We start from the raw sequence: 20057 nt of genomic DNA on the forward strand, positions 1-20057 counted from the left end.
TTCTTCATTTAGTTTTCTGATTATTAAGACTCCATTTATGGTAAAGTGTGCTACGGTGATAAAGTTTTACTTATTTGCAGATGTAATTATACACACACATATTTTTAAAAGTACTTACCTTTTTAAAAAATAATATATTGTAAACTTCTTTCAGAGCACAATGAGGAAAAGTTTCATTATTAGTTTATCTGTGTTCTCTTCCTTCTTTATCAAAGACAGTGCTGATAGTGTTTTATTTTCAAGTTAAAAAAGATTGGTGTTTGATCTGCTCCCCCCCCCACCTCCAGTACCATTGATTAAAGCAGGAATTCTTCATCAAGAGTCTGTGCATCTCTGGCAGTGTTGGGGTTAGTGGGGGAGGATTAGTGAGCCTACTGAGTTAAGTGTACAATATGAAGAATGTTCATGTCTATGTGAAAGCGGCTTTCATCAGATTCTTCAACAATGTTGGCCATGCGTTGAAATTTGGGGTGCTACTTTGTGGCTGTCATGATATTTTGATTAGATTCCTCTCTAGTTGTTGAATAGTAATATATTAGCTTGCTAGGGCTGCTGTAAGAAAGTACCACAGACTGGGTGGCTTAAACAACAGAAATTTATTGTCTCATGGTTCTGAAGGCTAGACGTTCTAAATCCAGGTGTAGGTGAGGTCAGTTACTTCGAGGTCTGCCAGGGAAGGATGTGTTCTAGGCCTCTCTTGTTACCTTGTAGAGAGCAGCCTTCATGTTCCTGTGGCGTTCCCCATGTATGCATGTTTGTGTCTGATTTCCCTTTTTTATAAGGGCACCACTCATACTGCATTAGAGTCCCACCTTATCTGCAATGACCCTGTTTCCAAATAAGGTCATATTCTGAGGTACTGGGATTAGGACTTCAAGATATGAATTTTGAGAGGGATACATTTTAACTCATAAAGAAATAATGTGACGTTTTTAGTGGTGATAAGTGGGGCAGAAGAGTAACCCTCAGTGGGTTGATTGTAGTCAGTTATGGTACCTGGGGTACTGGGTGCCGTGTGGTACAAAGCAGAATTAGATGACTCCTCGAGAAATTTTACTGTAGTTAGTAATGTCTGAATTAATCAGTACAGCTCTCATATTTGGGCCATGGAATATTAAATGCCTTAATATTTCATCATTAAAAAAAGAAACTTAGGAAAATTACTGAGTTCAGAACAAGTTTTTATGTGGGATCTGAGGCCTTTGGAATGCTGTCATCCTTCTCTCGGAGCAGAGATGGAGTTTGCGGAGAGAATTACAGTGATTCACTTTTCAAAGGCTATTTTCCTTATTATAATGAGTAATTGTATACTTTTGTTTTCCTTATTGTAGTAATAATTACATTAGTTCTTACCAGATTTTAGCTGGGCTGGCTTTAACATTTTACTTATTTTAAGATGAATTGGAATTTCACAGTTTGGCTAATCTGTAGTTAGAGCTTTAGGATCTTTATTCTGTAGGTGAGGAACTTGAGGGCCTAGGTTGGGCAGGGTGGTCATGTTGTCAGTTTCTTGCTTTTTTTTTTTTTTATCATTTAGCACAGTGCTTTGTTTTGGTACGGGTATTTGTTATATTTGTTGAATTGTATTGTATTGTAGTTTGAATTGATTTGGAGAAAAATTGACAGTGTTAAGACTAATTCATATCCCAGAGACTAAACTTAATTAAAACAATTTTAAAATAAATTTGTAGGTTTTGCTTTCAACAATCCATGTTATAATGGTAACATCCTCCTTTACTACATTAAGAGAAGCTAAAATAAGTCGAGTATAAACATTTTGAAATATAAATTTCTATCTGAATCTGTAATTTCCATGGTTCAAAGTTTTTTCTACTTATTCTTAGTTTCATTGTCATCAACTTTTCCTCCCAAGGTCACCCAAAAACAAACTAGCCTTGAAGGGCATTTGAAGTGTTTTCTTTTGGTATATCCCTTTGTTTCCTTATAGTTTATTCAGTGTATTTCATGCATGCATACCTTTATGTTAGTTTATTATCTAGCAAGTACTTCTAAAACTAAAGTGTTACAAGGCGCAGTAGGTGAATAGGTAGAGGGAACTAACAGTTGGGGACAGATAGTGGTTGGCCCTCTTTATACTGAGGAAATTGGAAAATGATCTCATTATAAAATAAAGATATTAGATTAAGTGTTCCCTAAGTTCTAGCTCAAAAACCATGAGGTTTTGTTAAACGGTCAAATGTTGAAGATGGTGAATTAAGTGGAATGGTTGGGCACCTCCCACGTCTTTTTTTAAACCTGTAGTTCACAGTTTATCTTCCAAATGAACCTTGTTATTTTCATTTACTATAAAATATATGATTACTGTAATTAAGGTGGGTAATTAGGAAGAACTTGCAAATCATGGACATAGTATATGGTATACTGGAGATAAAGAAGCCTGATTTATAGTAGTACTTTCTAAAATGAGCTTCTAAATACTTGAACAGATTTTTCTTGGTTCAGTGTACTTAGAAGAGATTGTCATAAATTTTTCTGACAACCATTTATGGATAATTTTACCTTATTCTTTAAAACATAATCTGCTTTCTACTAGTGGAGTTAAATTTAAAAGTTTTTATTTTCTCTTTCCCCCTCATCATATTAAATCAGACCTTGCAGGTGCTGGTCAGGTTCTGTGAAGCTTATGTTGGTGTTGGTGACATTTAAAAAAAAATTGCTTTGATTATGCTTTCATAGGATTCCAACTTTCTTTTCTGGTTTTGGGAGAGATGGAGGTCTTTCTGTAACAAATAACATAGTGTTTCGTATATGCCATGACTTTTTTATAATAGATGAAGATGAGCACTTGAATAGCTGTGTCGCTGTTGTTTTGTTTTAAATAGAACTGAATACTTAACTTACAAAATAATCATTCTTCAGTGAAGGTGTTAATGTTGCACAGATGGTAGCAAAGTACTCTCCTTTGATTTTTAATAAGGGACTAGTTTGTCAAAGGAATTTCTCAACTTCTGTTATGAAACCTATAATAGAGAATAATTTGAAAGGCACACAATGTACATCATTATAATCCTTTGATGTAGATTAATGATAGCTAAATCACATTTTCTAATTGCCTCCCTTTTCTGTAGCTTATTATTAAGTTTTAAGCAAAACACTTGGCCAGGTCACTCCTTCGCAACATGTGCGTCTCTGTTCCTCGATATTTTGTGGTGTGCTCAGAAATATTTAAATTCAGAGGATAGGAGTCTTTTAAATGTCATCATTAAGAAATTTACTATGTAGGGGAAGGACCAATATTTTTCTTCATGAAATGAATATGGTCATTTATCATGTTTAGAAGCAGTCACCCGGAAAGACTGTTGTAGCTGTTAATGGTATGATTTATGTTCCAGCAGTGGTGGTGGTTTTGCCTTTTCCAGTCTTAACTTAGTTATGCTGTGTAAAATCCAGAAGTTAAAATCGTGCTTGTGTGGTTCTTGCTCACTTAGGACAAGATACATAATTAAAATCTTGAGTAAATTTATTACTGGATGATTAGTGAAATTATTGTGTGCACATAAACTACATGAATAAATGCTCTCTGCATTTACTCCTTCATTAGCTAGGAAATACGTGCTCCTTCCTGAGTCTGAAATTTGGTTGTCTTTTTCAATTTAGATTTTTTAGTTGATTGTGTTGTTATTACCTACAAGCCTTAATTTTCCTTTAAAATGCCTCATTCTACGCTTTGTATGTTTTATAAGCATTGAGGACTTCAGAATTTGACTTGTTTTTAATTGAAAATGTCAGCTATTTTTAATAATCAGCTATGTTTAATAATAAATTTTAAAAAATCAAATACGAGCTTTTACAGCTACCTGAGGATTAACCTTTCAGTCTTTGTAATACTGCGTCTTTCTTAAAAAGTAATTCTCGTAACATTACATTTTGACCTTTTCTCCAGACTTGAGGTTGTATTGGAAATGGCTTGGTTTTGAAATCCACTTGTCAATGCAGAGAAAAGACCTTGTTGAATTTAGACATAAAGTCTCTGTAAATGGATCCTCATTCTGATTGTTTTAATTTCCAAGATCCTGTCCTGAGAGCACTCTTTGGAGCAGGTGATGTTCAGTTAGGATTAAAAAAGATGTCAGAGGGTCTGCTCTTACTCAGATGCCCATCCCTCCTCCCCACTGGGTTTAGCAGTTACTGTCTTTCCAATGCAACGCTTTCCTTTTCCACTTGCACGAGGAGGGGATAGCTGTTTTTTGGAGTAGAATGGAGTTTGACTGAATTCTTTTGCTTGACAGGGATCATATCTCTGAAATTTCTACAGAGGTAAATACTAATTGTTTCCCAAAATCCACTGTTTCATTTTTTTTAATCTTTCTAAAGTGCTGTCTTTTACTTGGCAGATCTATTTATAAAGACAGGACTTTTGTACTTAAGAAACATGAGGCGAAAGAGTAGACAGAAGAAGAGATTTTGAACTTGAGATGATTTGAGTTTATTAATCCTCTTGTGTATTAATAATTTTAAACTGATAAAACCACAAAGTGTTCTATGTGAATAAATAATCTAAAACAAATTAAAAATAGTATTTCATAACTTCCTTTTCTCTTGCTAATATTTTAAGACATGAGAAATGTTGAAAAGAAATGTATTCCCAGAAACAATTAAGAAAAATGAAATTAAAATTATGTTGTATCTCTTAAGTATTAAAGCTTCACAGGAATAACACACTTGACAATTTTATGTAACACCTCGGTAACATCAGACGTATTGTTTCCTACGTGGAGGATGTTACCAGTCCTTAGGAGTGAGATGCACTAGTTGCTGTTGATTTTCTTCTTTAAGTGACTTAGTTTTAGAATTTGGTTCGTTACAATTTTTCTCTGGATTCCGTAGTGTAAGAGAAATTTTATACAGAGTTCTCTTCAGTTTGAATGAGGAGTGACCTTTCAGGAGAAAAATGTAATTTAAATAGTTTCCTTTTTCTTTTTTAAAAATAGGAGAAATAAAACATAATCCAGTTGTCCTGGTTGGTTATAGGAGATTGTGTTAATTTGGAGGATGAGTATCAGGTGATAAGAAATTATTTGCTAGTCATGTTAATCCTGTCAGGTGGTGGTGGTGTTTTTCTGGTTTCCCTTTTCTTCTTGGTACCTGAAATGGCCTGATAATCGAGTTTGTGTGGAGAGAAGAGCCCTGGATTGGGAGTTAGGGAGACTCCCTTTCTTTTTAACTTTAATTCCTCATCTTTAAAATGATTGAATTAGATGAGTGATCATGTTTTCTTCTAGCCCTTAAAATGAATTCTAACCTCCCTTGTATAAATATTTGTCAAGATTTAAGAGAGGATAGGAAATCATTTATTCATCAGTTCATCTGTATTTTCTGAGCAACCGTTTATGTGCTCACCACTGTGCTGGGCTGACCTGGCTTGTTTTTACCTGTCTGTGTGGAGTGAGAGAAGAGAATGTTAAGGGAATTTTCTAAGGGAAAGTGAACGGGCTTTAAGGCAGAACAAAGTAAGAATTTGAAGAGGGGTCACTGCCAGAATCAGAACGTGGGGGCGGTGCAGGTCACGCACTAGCTCTGGAGCATCTGTTAACGGGAAACGTTGGTAGGGCTAAAAAAACTCAGTACGCACAAAGATTATACCGTATGTCATGTAAAGAAAAACCCACTTCTCCTTTGTGTCTCCTCTGCTCACACGACTGTGTTACCTACGGTGCTGCTTCACTTTTGATACCACGTGTGTGGGTTTTCCATGCATCGAGCCATTCTGTGACACCAGTTGGGTGGCCTACAGTTCACTCAGTTCTGAGACTGTCTAGCTGAGGGTAGCATCAGATCTGACGGGTTAAGAGTCCCACAAGACCACACAGCCTCCCTCCGGGCCTGCTGCCGTCAGATGTCAATCTCAAGTCTCAGTTGTACTTCTGACCGACTGGCTATAGATCGGAGGTTCAGATGAACTTTGAATAATTTGCTAGAGTGGCTCACAGAGCTCAGCAAAACATTTTACCAGATCACTGGTTCATTATAAAAGGATATGGCTCAGGAACAGCCCGATGGAAGAGATGCAGAGGGCAAGGTATGTGGGTATGTGGAAGGGGCAAGGAGCTTCCAAGCCCCTCTGGGTGTGCTGCTCTCCCAGCACCCTCACAGGTTCACCACCCTGGCAAGCTCTCCAGCCCTGGTTTCTCTGGGTTTTTACGGAGGCTTCATCACGTAGGTGCAATTGATTAAATCATTGGCCATTGGTGATTGGCTCAACCTCTGTCCTGTTTTCCTGGAGGTTGGAGTGGAACTGAAAGTTCTAACCCTTTAATCCAGGTTGGTTCATTTGGCAAACAACCTTCACCTTCACCATTAGGGGCTTTTCAGAAGTCACTGTATTAACGTAAACTCAAGTGTGGTTGAAAGGGGCTTGTTATGAATAGTAAGACACCTGGTTCACCTTTTCATTGAAACTATTTCAGAAACTAGAAACACAACTAAATAAAACAAAATATGCCCCTACGGTTCATATGGGAAATGACAAGGATTCTAGGAGCTATGTGCCAGAAACAGTGGACAAAGACCAAATACACATTTCTTGTAATCACAATGCCACATATAGTGTGTACTTAGTGAAAATTTTAATGCTTACTTAGTGAAAACAAATACGAATTCAAATGCAAGCCCCATCACCAACTAAGTATATAACCTTATACAAGTTTTATTTTCTACTTGTTTGATTTAGTAAAGAAATATAAGAGAACATTCTCTTAGCAATTGATTAAGCAGTGTAAAAGTGTGCAGAGTAAAATGTGTCCCCCCTACCCTTTATCCTCAACCAAAAAGCACAAAATCTTTTTCAGAGGTACTGTTTTATTGTTTAACCTCCCTAGTCTTTTATGAATTTATGAAAATATTTGGACATAAACACAATAGAATTTTTAAAACGTAGATGGGATTATGTTACACTTACAAGTGTCTCGAACAACTTTGCGTGCTAGTTGGTATATTTAATGGCTACGTAAGATTTTGTAGTATAAATGCTCCATAGTTAACTGATTTCTGATTGATAAACATTGACTTTTTTTCCTAAATTATGCTGTTACAAATATTGCTGAGATTAACACTTACACATCTGTGTTTGCAGGTACATGCATGAATATTTTGTGTATTTTGCAAGATAGATTGCGAGAGAAGGTGAAATTGCTCTGTGAAAGAGTGTGTGCATGTAAAATTGCAAATAATTTATCACCTTGCCTTTGAAATTGCTCAGTGCAGCTTTACACCTTTGATGATGATTGGCACAGGGCCCACGTGGACTCCTGCACATACAGGGGGTTGCGAAACAGGAAAGGAACACCGAGCTTGGGGAGTTGATCATTTTTATCGTAATTTGAAATAAGCCTGCTTACTTTCCATGGGGAGACACTACATCCCTCAGGGTTGCTTGCTGCAAACACAGCCCTGAGAAATGGCCTGGGTAAAAAGCAGCCAGGGCCTTGCCTTGTTGGTACACCCTGCAAGGGCGTGCAGGGGTGCTCAGGACCCCGGCAGATTGTCTCTCCCAACGTCAGTGTTTCTTCTCTAGATGCAGTCAGTGGTGTGAGCCGGAAACATGTGGACTATTTTTGTCACTTTCTCCTTTATTCATTTCATCACCAAGTCCTGTAAATTTTATCTCCTAAATATTTTTCAAGTAATTCTACTACTTTCTTTTCCTACTGTCACCTCCCCAGTCTGTTATCTTCTACTAACACTCTTAATTTTGGTAAGGTTATTCTTGCATCCACTCATGTGTTCTTCCAGTCTGTTCTTCCACCCTCCAGCCAGGAGAGATCTTTTAAAAATACAGATGTAGTCACAGATGCTACCTGGTTCATATAAAGCATTTTATTGATTTTCTGTTGCTCTTAGCATAGGTATCAAAGTGTTTAACACTGCGAGCAAGAAATTTTCATGGTCCGATTATTGCTTTATAGTCACGTCTTTGCACCACTTTCTTCCTTGGTCTCTCTGCAAGGCAAGTATACTGGCTGTCTTTTAGTTCCTTAAATATATGCCCACCTCTTACTGGGCCTTTAAGCATATTGTCATCTCCCCTGCCTATTTGTTTAGTTAATTAGCAGTCTTTTAGATTTTATATCTGATACTTTTTACCGTTTCTATTGCTACAGTGCTTGTCAAAGCCACTATGATCTTCCTCATGGATGATAGCTACATAATTGGTCACTGTGTCCATTCTTCTAAAGTTCCTCCTTCACATAGCAGCCAGAGTGGTCATTCTAAAGCATAAAACATCATGTTTCCTGAGTTGAGTCTGAATGAGATCCAGCTAGCTTTACCTGGATTATATAACCCCATTCATTTTATTCATTCAGCCAATATTAATTGAACATCTGCTGTGTGTTACACACTGCATAGGTATGGGGAATATGGTAGGGTGGAGACACAAGCTACTGCCTTCCTAGAGCTTATATTCTGATGGGAAGAGACAGACGAGACACACAAACAGAAGTAAAATAAGTAGGAGGTGGGGGTTTGTAAGTTTAAATAGAATGTCAGGGATGATCTCACAAAAAAAAGTGACATTTGGAGCCATGACCTGTAATTGGTGAGAGAGTGAGCCGTGCACATATTTGGGGGAAGAGGTCTCCAGGCAAAGGGGCAACAAATGTGAAGGCTTTGGGGCCAGAGGATGCCTTGTGTATTTGAGGAACAACCGGGAGGCCCAGTGGCTGGAACGGTGAGAAGGGAGAGAACAGGAGATGAGATCAGGAAGGAAATGGAAGGTCAGGTTGTTTCTGGTCTTGCAGACTAAAATTTTGACTTTTATTCAGAGTCAGATTGAAAGTCTCTGGAGGATTTTAGTGATAGGATCTAAACAATTATAAAAGGACCACTGGCTGCTGTGTTGAGCATTGACTTAGAGGGGAGGATGCAGACATATTTAGGGAGAGGCCATAGGAGGGTAAGGTAATAATGTAGTGATAAATGATGATACCATAGTGGCAGGAACGGAGGTTTAAAAAGTGGTCAGGTTTTGGATGTATTTTCCAGGTAGAACTGATGGCACTTGCATTTTGCTTACAGGATATGAGGGAGATAGCAGAGACAGTTAAGGTTTTTGTCCTGAGGCAACTGGACTGATGGATGTGCCATTTACTCAAATGACAAAAGCTATAGAGGAGCGGGTTTAGGAGGATGTGCTGTTCAGTGTGTAGTACTTACTAGGAGTAAACATGCAGGTACACTTGTTAAGTGAACAGTTGAATACTGGAACCTGGAGTTCAGGGGAGGGGTCTGGGCTGCACATAGACATTTGGAGTTGTCAGTGTATATATAAATAACTGTGTGTGTTATATATAACGCATTATTACATATATCGTATATGTACATATGTGTATATATGTGATTACTGAGGGAGTGACTGCAGGTAAAGCCCCGATCCCTCCCACTTCAGAGGTGGTGGAATGAGGAGTACCAGCAGAAAAACCCCTGAGACTGAGGTTTTTGTGGAATGCTGCTGCGTACCTGTCTGACTTCATTTCCTTCCATTTTCTGCTCTTTCTCCAGACTCCAGCCACACTGGTGTCCTGTCTATTGAATTTGCTAAACTTGTTGCCATCTTAGGACCTTGGCACTTGCTCCTCCTCCTACTTGGGAAACACTTTCCTAAATCCTTTCGTGTCTGCTTTCCTCTTGTCTTTTAGGTCTCAGCTCAAAAGTGAGCTCCTCAGAGGCCTTCCTTGATGACCTTCGCTCACAAAATGTTACACTTTGTTTACTTAGGGAAAATGATTCCTTTCTTTTTTTAAACTCTGCTGAATCTTTGTGTTTTTAAAATTCCTGATTATAAATATATATACATATTTTAAAAACTTTAAAGTATATAATATACTCATCAAAAGTGTATAGCTTGATGAATTTTCACAAACTAAAGTCACCCAGAAGAATGAACTGTAGGCTGGAAGCCCCTCTTGTTGCCTGTTTTCAGTCACTGCCTCCTTTCCCCACAGGGATGATCACTGTCCTGATTTAACACATTAGGTTAGTTCCAGCTGTTGCTGTGTACTCTTTTGTATCTGGCTTCTTTTGCTCAAGAGTGGACTTGAGTATGTAGCTCTGGTTCACTCATTCTCATTAGTTTTTGGTTTATATAGCTTGAGTTTATATTAGATGGTACCTATAGAATTGTCAATATTATCTTTAAATCCCTAGATTTGTTTTTTTGGAAGTAAGTTGAAGTCAGTAGTGTGAGTCCTTCAACTTTGTTCTTCTTCAGTATTATGTTGGCTGTTCCAGCCAGGTCTTTTGCCTTTTCACATTATAGTTCCTTTGCTATTCCATGTAAATTTTAGAAAATTTTAGAAATAGCTTATCTATTATTTAAAGAAAAAAAAGCATACTAGAATTTTCATTGGGAGTATGTTATAGTCTGTAAATCTGTTTGGGAGAATTAACATCATAACAATAATGAGTCTTCCAATTCATGAACATGGTATGTCTTTCCATTTGTATAGGACTTCTTTCATAAATATTTTGTAATCTTTAGCAAACAAAATTTGTACATATTTTGTGAGACTTACACAAGTATTTTGTGTATTTGGCACTATTATAAACTACCAAATTAAAAAAAATATGGTTTACGTTTGTTCGTTGTTAGTATACAGAAATACAGTTGCAGTTAAACTTCCTATAGTGGCCTTGTGTTCTATGATTTTGTTAAAGTCATTTGCTTTATTAATTTTTTAAAAAAGATTTTTTAGGATGTTCTATATAGTCAATCAAGTCAGCTGTGAATAGATACAGTTTTATTTCTTCCTTCACAATTTGCGTGCCTTTTATATCTTTTTCTTACTTAGTGTTCTGTCTAGGACTTTCAGTATGATGTCGAATAAGAATGATGAGAGCAGACATTCTTCGCCTTGCTCTTGATGATAAGAGCAGGACATTAGGAACAAAACAGCAGTTCAGTGTTTCCTCATTACGCGTTCTGCTAGCTGTGTGTATTTTTGCAAATGCCCTTCATTGGGTTGAAGAATTTTCCTTCTATCCCTAATGCTGAGTCATTTTTAAAATAATGAATGGATATTAGATTTTGTCAAGTTTTTTTTTTCTCTATCTGTTGAGAAAAATTCCATGGTTTTCTTTTAGTTTGTTGATTTAGTGAATTATATTGATTGATTTTTCAAGTCTTTTTTTAAAAAAATTAAGCATCAATTAACAAGTCTTAATTTTTTTGACTATTGCTTATTAAATCGCACATCTATCTGTCTCTTTTTTTATTTAGTATAGCTTTTCTCCATGACTCTTAATCACTACCATACAGGAGACTGTATGTTCTACTTATTTATTTGTATGTTTTGTGTTTCCAGTGGAGTATTTTGTTCCATGTTTTGTTCTCTGCTGTATCTCCAGCCCTGAGAATATTGTAACAAAGTAGGATTCTGTAAATATGTGTTGAATGAGGATATCTGCTGTCCAAGGAGTTCATAATCTAGGAGGGGAGGAAGAGGTACATGAATAAAAGGTGATACATCTTAGGAGAACTATCAACAGAAGCCTTTGAAAGCTCATGATGGGAGAGATCTTAAGTTCATGTAACAGATTTCTTTTCCTTTTTCCTATCAGATTTGAAAGAAGAAACATCTAGGAAGAATTTATTTAGTGATGCAGAATATAAGAAGAATTCAATAAAAATGTGGTTTAGTCCTCGAAGTAAGAAGGTCAGGTATGTTGTGAGTAAAGTTTCAGTGCAAACCCGTCCTCCTGTGATAAACAGTCAAACTGCTCAGCAGGCCTCCATGTATGAGTTTGTCTCTCCAAGCCCTCCGGTGGATGTTTCTGAGAGGGCTAAAAAGCCTTCCAGAAGATCTGGAAAAAAGCAGAAAAAGAAAACTTTAGCTGAAATCAACCAGAAGTGGAATTTAGAGACAGGAAAGGAAGATGGTGAACTTACCTCCAAAGAGGAATTTAAGGAAAAGCTGGTATCCTTCTGTAGCCAGCCGTCTGTCATTGCTAGTCCTCAGACAAACGGTGAAATAGACTTACTAGCGAGTGGCTCCCCAACAGAATCTGAGTGTTTTGGAAGTTTAACTGAAGTCTTTTTACCATTGGCTGAGCACATTGAGTCTCCAGAAACTGAGAGCAGGAATGAAGTAGTGACTCCTGAGAAGACTCTCTGTGAAAATCATCTTACAGCTGAGAAGTCCTTGCCATCAGGTCACAGCAGGAAACGTGGGCGTCACAACAGACTTTTCAGTCCTGTTTCTAAGAAATGTAGGAGCAGCGTTGTGAGCACCAGTGGAAATTCTGTTAAGGAAACGGCGCAGTCAGAAAACATGCCATTACCCGGATGTTCTTCACCACCTTCAAACAAACTTAAAGTTGGTGACACGTTAAAGAGGAAGAGCAGTAATATATTAGATGAATCCTTTAGCCTTTCACCAGGTACGCCCCCTTCTACGCTGAATAGTCCAAGTTACAGACGAATGATGTGTAGCCCCTCAGCAACGAAGCTGTCGCACAGTAGCCGTACAGCTGGGAAAAGAAATCACAGAGGAGAGACTTTGCTCCATGTTGCTTCCATTAAGGTAGGATGCTTACTCTGAAATACAGCTTTAGAATGAGACCCAGTACAGAATGATTTCTGTGGAGTTTGTGAAAAATGACGTAAGATTACTAGGATGATTGACCTAACCAGATGTGATACTTCCTTTGAACCAGAGAAGCAAAAATTCATAGGGACTGTATCCCTACCTCGGTTAGAGCAGTGGCCCCTGGGCCTGAGGAGCACGATCTTGCAGAAGAAAACCCATATATCAGGATTTCAGCTTCAGCTTTGCCTAGTGCTTTCACTTTTGTCTATTCCATAATGGTTTTTGCTCAGTTTTCACCATTTTGTGTACCCATTCTTCTCATGCTTTATGAATGTAGATGGACAGTTGCCAAGTGCTGCTGGCAACAAGTCTTTACCTCGCTTAAGAGCTAGGGGGTGACGTGAGAGGTGACAAGTGTCTGTATGGTTGACACTGCTCGTGGGCACCGCCAGACTCTAGAAGGTTAAAAGATGTGGTCTGTACATTTCTCCAATAACCTGGAAATTTGACTGTCAGAAATGGCTCCTATGGTTCACCACAAAGGGGCTTCTCTGGGCCCCTCCGCCAGCCATTCCTTTTACTAGCCTGTCCATTGAGTTAACGCTCCTTATTTTTTGACTCTATACTTGCGATGTGGCAGTGTTTGTTTTTTAGAACCTGGCTCACTTGCTGAGTGTGAGATGTACTTGCAGTGGTTAAACTGACACACGTGCTGCACATAGTGGGGAGCAGCTAGCACTGTAGCTTTATAGCCTTTGGTCTGTGAATTCATGCAAGTGTTGTGAAAATATCACGTGGGAGAGCTGAGTACTAAATTAGGACAGCTTTTAGGGTCTTTCTGGGAAGTCTGTGGGTCTTTTGCATGGATAGAGAACTTTGGGAGATCCAGAAAAGACCTCTTGGAGGCCCTTGAACATAGAACTGGCGAGCAACATAAAACTGGGAAGAACGTGGGGTAGGCAGGGAGTCCAGGGGTTCCTGCGTTTTACTGTGGAGAGAGGGAAAGGCACAAAAGTGAGTTTCTTCCAACTCTTTTTTTTTTTCTTCTTCTTTATCTTCCAATAAATGATGAATGTAGAATACATCTGATGCTAGCGAGGGGGTGACCAGCAACATGACTACTTTCTCAGCATTCAGTAGCCTTTGAACAACTTGAATTTTTGGAATTGGCTCTTGTTATGTTTTAGTCTGATATTTGCAAAGCATGAGTTTAAATATCAGAGTATATTTTTTGTCCTCTTTGTTTTATTTTTATATATATACACGTGTGTATTATGTATATAATATGTAAAGTATAATAACCTTAACATTATAATGTTACTAATGCTTCATAGACATAAGTAGCTAGCATAATAGTAAATATTTTTGTTCATTTTTCTGACCAATACATGAATGTAGACTGCTTTAGTTTCTACATTTTGCTTTCGGGAATTATTTTTAGATCACGAGGTAACCAGTTATATTGGTGAGAATTTTTCTTCAATCATTAGAATAATTTATCTTTATTAGTGAGGATCCCTAGGACCTAGAGTCTAGGCCATGGTTTGGCAAACTCTTTCTTAAAGAGGCAATGAGAGTAAATACTTTCAGCTTTATAGGACATATAGTCTTAACTATTCAACTCTGTTTTCTTCGTGCAAAAGTAACCGTAGACAATGTGTAAACCAAAAAAACCTTACACACAAAATCACGTGTGGGGCCTACAGGCCACAGTTTACTTATCCTTGGCCTAGGCTGTGGACAAAAGCCCAGTGGACTCTGAAGACAGGAAAAAATGGTGGCATAATGCCATCTTGGTGAATTTTCTCTATTGATGTGTTCAAGATGGCGTCAATACAAGTTTTGTCAGGTTGTCATTTTACTTAGAAAGTGTCTTGCCAGAATTAGAATTACTCATTTGATTCTCTTGAACTTATAAAATACTATATTGTCATTAGTTGGCAGATTCTGATATAGTACATTTAAGGAAAGTTAATTGATTTCTATTGTTTTTTAAATGCCTATTTAACAATAGTGTTCTCTTTTAAAAATTTATTGTAAGTTGAATGCATGCTCCCATCTCAGCTTGATTTTAATAGTCAAAACAAATACTTGAAGCAAAACCAAAGGATTTATCAGTATATTTATCTTTTTATAAATGGTATTCATTTTATTTTCTATCTTGATTTTTTTCACTTGCAGCTGAGAATGAATAATCTGTATACTTGGAAACCAAATGTTGCGATCCTACCGTCTTATTTATGTTTTGTACCCACCTACTTCAGAAAAGGATTTGAGGTGGCTCTAAAGTTAAAACTACAGTTGACCCTTGAACAAGGCGGGGTTTAAGGGTGCTGACCTCCCCACAGTTGAAATCTGCGTATAACTTGACTCTTTAAAAAGTTAGCTACTAATAGCCTACTATTGACTGGAAACCTTAACTAGTAATATAAACAGCCGATTAAGACATATTTCATATGTTATATGTATTGTACACTGTATTCTTACAATAAAGTAAGCTAGAGACAAAGTGTTCAGAAAATTATAAAGAAGAGAAAATGCATTTATAGTACTATACTGCGGGAAGGATATAAGTCAAGCGCTAGAGCACAAGCTTAGCATGCCCGAGGTCCTGGGTTCAATCCCCAGAACCTCCTCAAAAAATAAATAAATCAATCTAATCCACCCCCACCCCCTGCAAAAAAAGGTATAGTCCTGTACTGTATTTATAGATACTGTGTGTTTACATCATCTGTTTATAAGATGACTTGTCTGTCAGTACCTACCAGTGTATTGTCTTACATGATACAAAACACTGTGGTTTGTATACGTATTGCTAACAGTAGATGTCAAAAATGAAAAGATAATGTGAAAAAAATTTACATTAATTTACAGGTATAATGATTCATGCAGTGATAATGACGCAGCAGCAGTGTGATTACTGTGTGGTGGACTAGTGCCATGGATGCAGTCGCTTCAGGGCAACCTAGCCTATATACTTGAATCATTATCAAATTTTTGTGGTGTACAGTGTTACAGTCATATTCCTCATACAGTGTTGGAAGCATCGTTAATGTTTTTTTAAAAACCATTTACCTGTGGTGATAGGCTAATGTGTAGTTTCTCCAATTTCAAGAGAGAGGCATACTGTACAGTAATGTAATTCTTTGAGAGCAGAGTTCTAAAACAGAAGAGTAACATTATTAATTTAATATTAAACATCACTCACCTCATATCTATGTAAGGATAAACTATTATCTACATATATTTTATGCATTCATGACATACCTAACTTCTTAATTTTTTTCACTAGTTCTTTCCTACCTGGTTTGTTGGCAAGTTTTTTTTTAATTGTTGCTCATCTTGTAAAAATTTTCCAATATTCTTATTAAAAACAATTGTGTATAAGTGGACTTGTGTGGTTCAAATCCATGTTGTTCAAGGGTCAGCTGTACTATAACGTGGAACAAGGAGCAGGGAAAAGGAGTTACTGCAGCTGAATAAAGACGACAGATCTGATGACGGCAGGTAGCCAGAGCAAATGAAGTTTTTTGCTGTCAAAGACAGAGTTTGTTGTTGTGGTTGTTGTTTTTCCCTGAAGTACCCTGTAGACTTGCGGTTTCCACATTTCCCTCGTTTCCCTTGGATCCTAAGTGTGCACGGTTGCACTGTGTGTCCTTGGTGGATGCACTGAGGGCAGAGAACCCCACAGTGGTATTACTTCTCTGTCGGGCTGGTTAGCCTCCCTTGCTGCAGCAATGGCTTTGCACAATGATCTTTGAACTTGGTCACATCATTAATAAAACTGTTTAATCTCTCTCCTCTAATCGACTTCCGGACATCTTTGTCTTGGCTGTGACCTTTCATAGCTATCACCCTAGTGGAGGCTATTTGTGCATTCTCTGTCTTCAGAGTCCACTGGGCTTTTGTCCACAGCCTAGGCCAAGGATAGGTAAATTTAGTGAGTTCAAACAAGGCAGATTTATTTTCTTATAGTTTTGTAGTTCAGAAATCTGATGTGGTTCTCTCCAGACTAAAATCAGTTTGTAGGCTGTGGGAGAGAACCTGTTTCCTTGGTTTTTGGGGTTGTTGGCAGGAACTACATACTTCTTGTGGTTGTAGGACTGAGATCCTGTTTTCTTGCTGGCTTATTGCTGAGGGCTGTTCTCAGGGTTTAGAGACTGCCACATTCGTGGGTGCGTGGCCCTCTCCTTCTGTTTTCAAAGCTAACAGCGGGTGGAGTCCTCATCCTCTCCAGGAGAAGTTCACTGCTCTTAAGGACTCACACGATTAGATGGGAGCCACCTGGACAGTGCAGAATAATCCCCCCACCTCAAGAGTCATTGCAGAGTCCCTTCTGTTGTGTAAGGTGACATTCACAGGTTCAGGGGGTTAGGACGCGGACACTGGTGGTAGAGGTGTGGGGTCATTATTCTTCACTCACACCGCTGAATTTCTTGTTCTGTTTTCCCTTTATATGTCCTCCACTCAGTTCTCTACAGAACAGCCAAAGTCAGCTGACCAGAGTCGGAACTTGTCTTTTCTGTGCTGCCCTACCAATAACTTCCTGGCCTGCTTAAAATAAAATCCACAGTCCTCCTCATGGCCTGTGTGGCCCTACCTGATCCAGCCTTCTTCAGGCCTCTGCTCAGATGCCGCCTCCTCAGAGAGACTTTTCTTAACTCACATACAGTAGTAGTTTCTGCCAAAAGCTTAGCTTGTTTTGTTTTCCTCCTCTTACTATTTCTTGACATTATTACAGATCTCTTTGTTTCTTGTCTCACTCTTTAGAATGAGAGCAAGAGCTGTTTGTTCACTGTTCTGTCTTCAGTGTCTAGAACACTGTCTGGTGCTTAGTAGATTGCTCTGTTTGTTGAGTCAATGAGCGATTTTTTTCCATTCAGCTGTGGTCTGATTCCTACTCTCCTGACACACTGAACTTTGAACTTACGAGTTATTCAGGCGCATTCATTAATGCTGCTGGTGCTTTGCACATGTTCCTTTTTCTTTCTCTTATATCCTTTCCTCTGCCTCTTTCCCTTTTCCCTTGTGGTCCTTTGTATCTAACCTCAAAATCTAGCTTACATCCTACCTTCTTAGTAAGTCTTTTTCAGAATTCCCAGTTAGTTTCTTCTCTACGGTAACATTGTTTTGTTTGCATTCATATTCCTTTAACTTTCTGTTTATTATATGACTCCTCAATTAGACTTTGTGGTTATGTGGAGTATACTCCCTATTTAAAGTCTAATTTCAAAATGTGAATAATAACTTCACACTTCTAAAATAAGAATAAAAATATTTGTAATGGAAAGAAAGCCTCACTCCCATTTCTGTTCCCAGCTCTTGCTGTCAAACCCTTTCTTTCTTGTGTATCTTCTGTGAACTTTTTTACACAAATATAAGCAAATGCTTTCCATATTCGTACATACTTTTTGTACATTTTTATAGTAGCAGAGCATTCCATGAATTTTTATCATTTAACTGGCCCCCAACTGATGGATGCCTGTTTGTTTCCGTTCTTTTGGTTTTATGAACAGTGCGGCGGTCAGCAGTTTTTATTTCGTATGTGAGCAGGTATATCCTTTGAATAAATTCCCAGAAGTGGGGCTTATGGGTTAATGTAAAGCATCTGTTACCTTCTTTATCTTGAAAAACTCCATACTTGGCAATTGAAGACGCTTATTAAATGGCCAGACTGCCCAAATACTCAGGCTGCCTGAATGTAGACAGTTACTGTATCATCAGCAGATAATGTGTATGTTCTCAATTCTCAAATCCTTTTCCCCTCAGGATCATGGGCTTATAGGCCAGCCAGCTCATTTTTGGATTTTCAGTACCATTTGAATGCAAACCTTAGACAGGTTCATTTTTGAATTCCATATTTATACTTTTTCTTTTCTTACACTGTGGAATTTCAAGCAGAATATTTATTAATCCTATGTCTGGGATGTTGTGAATATTCTCATTTAGCCAGAACAGAAGTTGGAATCCATTATGTTCTCTTCACGCCCCGTGTTTGTACCTGAATATCTCCATCACCTCTGGTCAGGGTGATTTTGAGGACATTATGTTGTAAATGAGAGATTCTGTGAGAAAGTGTTATGCCTAAGTAGAAACTAAGGTAAACACTCATTGTTTATTCTTCTAATTTAATTTTAAAAATCTTACTATTTGACATTTCATTATACGCAGAGAAAATTTTGATTTTTTACTCTATTATTTTATTTTGGCTTAAAAATTTGTTGATTCTGGAATAAACCTCCCCAAAGTTCTCTAGCACAGATTCTTAAAATGGTAATGATTACTCATAATTCTTGCCATAGCAATGAACGTGTTGGAAATTGAAGAATGGCTTGAAGCTGGCATGCTATGATGTATTTATGGTACAGTCATGGTAGATAATATTTTGAAGGCAACTTATAAGGCATGGTATGTTTAACATAACAAAGGTGATAAGCTCTTGGGTAGAGAGAAAAATCTTTTGTGGGGAGTCTCCTTCAGAGTTTGACTTCGTAATTCATTATACTTGGAGGTAGTCATGTTATATGTATGTAAAGCCATGTTATTATGGATCCTCTATTCTAGCTTCCTGAGAAAATAGCAAAGGACTCGAAAGCAAACTGGCATCTGTGATATTTTCAAGATTTAACTTTCTAGAGAACCTGTTGGCTTCAGTATCTATCTTTCCCTTTGTCATCTACCATCTTTGTAATACCGGTAACTTACTGTCACGGTGTCTAGGTTGTCCGAATCATCTGTGAAATTATTTTATTCAGTAAATAACTAAAACACTGGGGAGGGTTAATATACTTTAGAGCTTCATTCCATATGAGTAAACTTTTTCTTTTTTTTTTTTTTAAACAATACCTAGTTGCTAAAAGAAGAAATTTCAGGTACCTAGTTAGTTCATTTATGTGGAAAAGCTTAACCATTTTGGTAAATCGTCATTATTGTACTTAATTGTAATGTCCTCCATTTTTATTATGATATTTATTCCTAATAATATTTTAGAAGAGCTAACCTTTATAAGGAAAAATAGTTCTGTGTATGTATTTGTTTTTAAAAAGTTAATTTATGTTGTTAATGTATACCCGAATGTGTGAAGAATATTTCCTTTGAATGAAAGGTTAGCAATAAGAAAATTCAGTGTGACTCACATGCTCCCTTATTTTTCAGACTTTAAGGTATTACTTGAAAACACCAAGTGTATTTAAAAATTTTTAAGCCTTAGTAAATACTTTTTCCTTAGATGATTTTTTTTCCTGTGGTTTAAGAGAATCTCAATTATTATTTTAAGTTGTGAGAAGCCTATAAGTGAGTGCTTATTACTCAGAAAATGTTCTGTTTGAGAATAAAGTAATTTAAAGAAATCAGAAGCAGAAGTTAATTTAATCCCAGAAACTCTGTATTGGTTCAAGCTTCTCCAGTTACTGTGGACCCTATCTAATTATCATAATTTTATTTATGTGCATGACATTAAATTTAAATAAACTGGAAGGTTGAAAATATGACAAACTTCTAAGTACTAGGGAG

General features: G+C 37.4%; 1 protein-coding gene across 3 annotated transcripts in view; it reads left to right on the top strand.

The window, feature by feature from the left end:
• BARD1 (BRCA1 associated RING domain 1) overlaps positions 1-20057 on the top strand; it is a 67719-nt gene that overhangs the window by 15030 nt on the left and 32632 nt on the right. For all 3 annotated transcript variants that reach the window (XM_014558885.2, XM_032479926.1, XM_032479925.1), the window contains one exon: positions 11578-12539. In XM_014558885.2, coding sequence (XP_014414371.2) covers positions 11578-12539 — 962 coding nt within the window. The remainder of the gene's footprint in view (positions 1-11577; positions 12540-20057) is intronic.

The sequence above is a fragment of the Camelus ferus genome, chromosome 5 (assembly GCF_009834535.1).
Source record: "Camelus ferus isolate YT-003-E chromosome 5, BCGSAC_Cfer_1.0, whole genome shotgun sequence".
NCBI classification, from domain to species: domain Eukaryota; kingdom Metazoa; phylum Chordata; class Mammalia; order Artiodactyla; family Camelidae; genus Camelus; species Camelus ferus.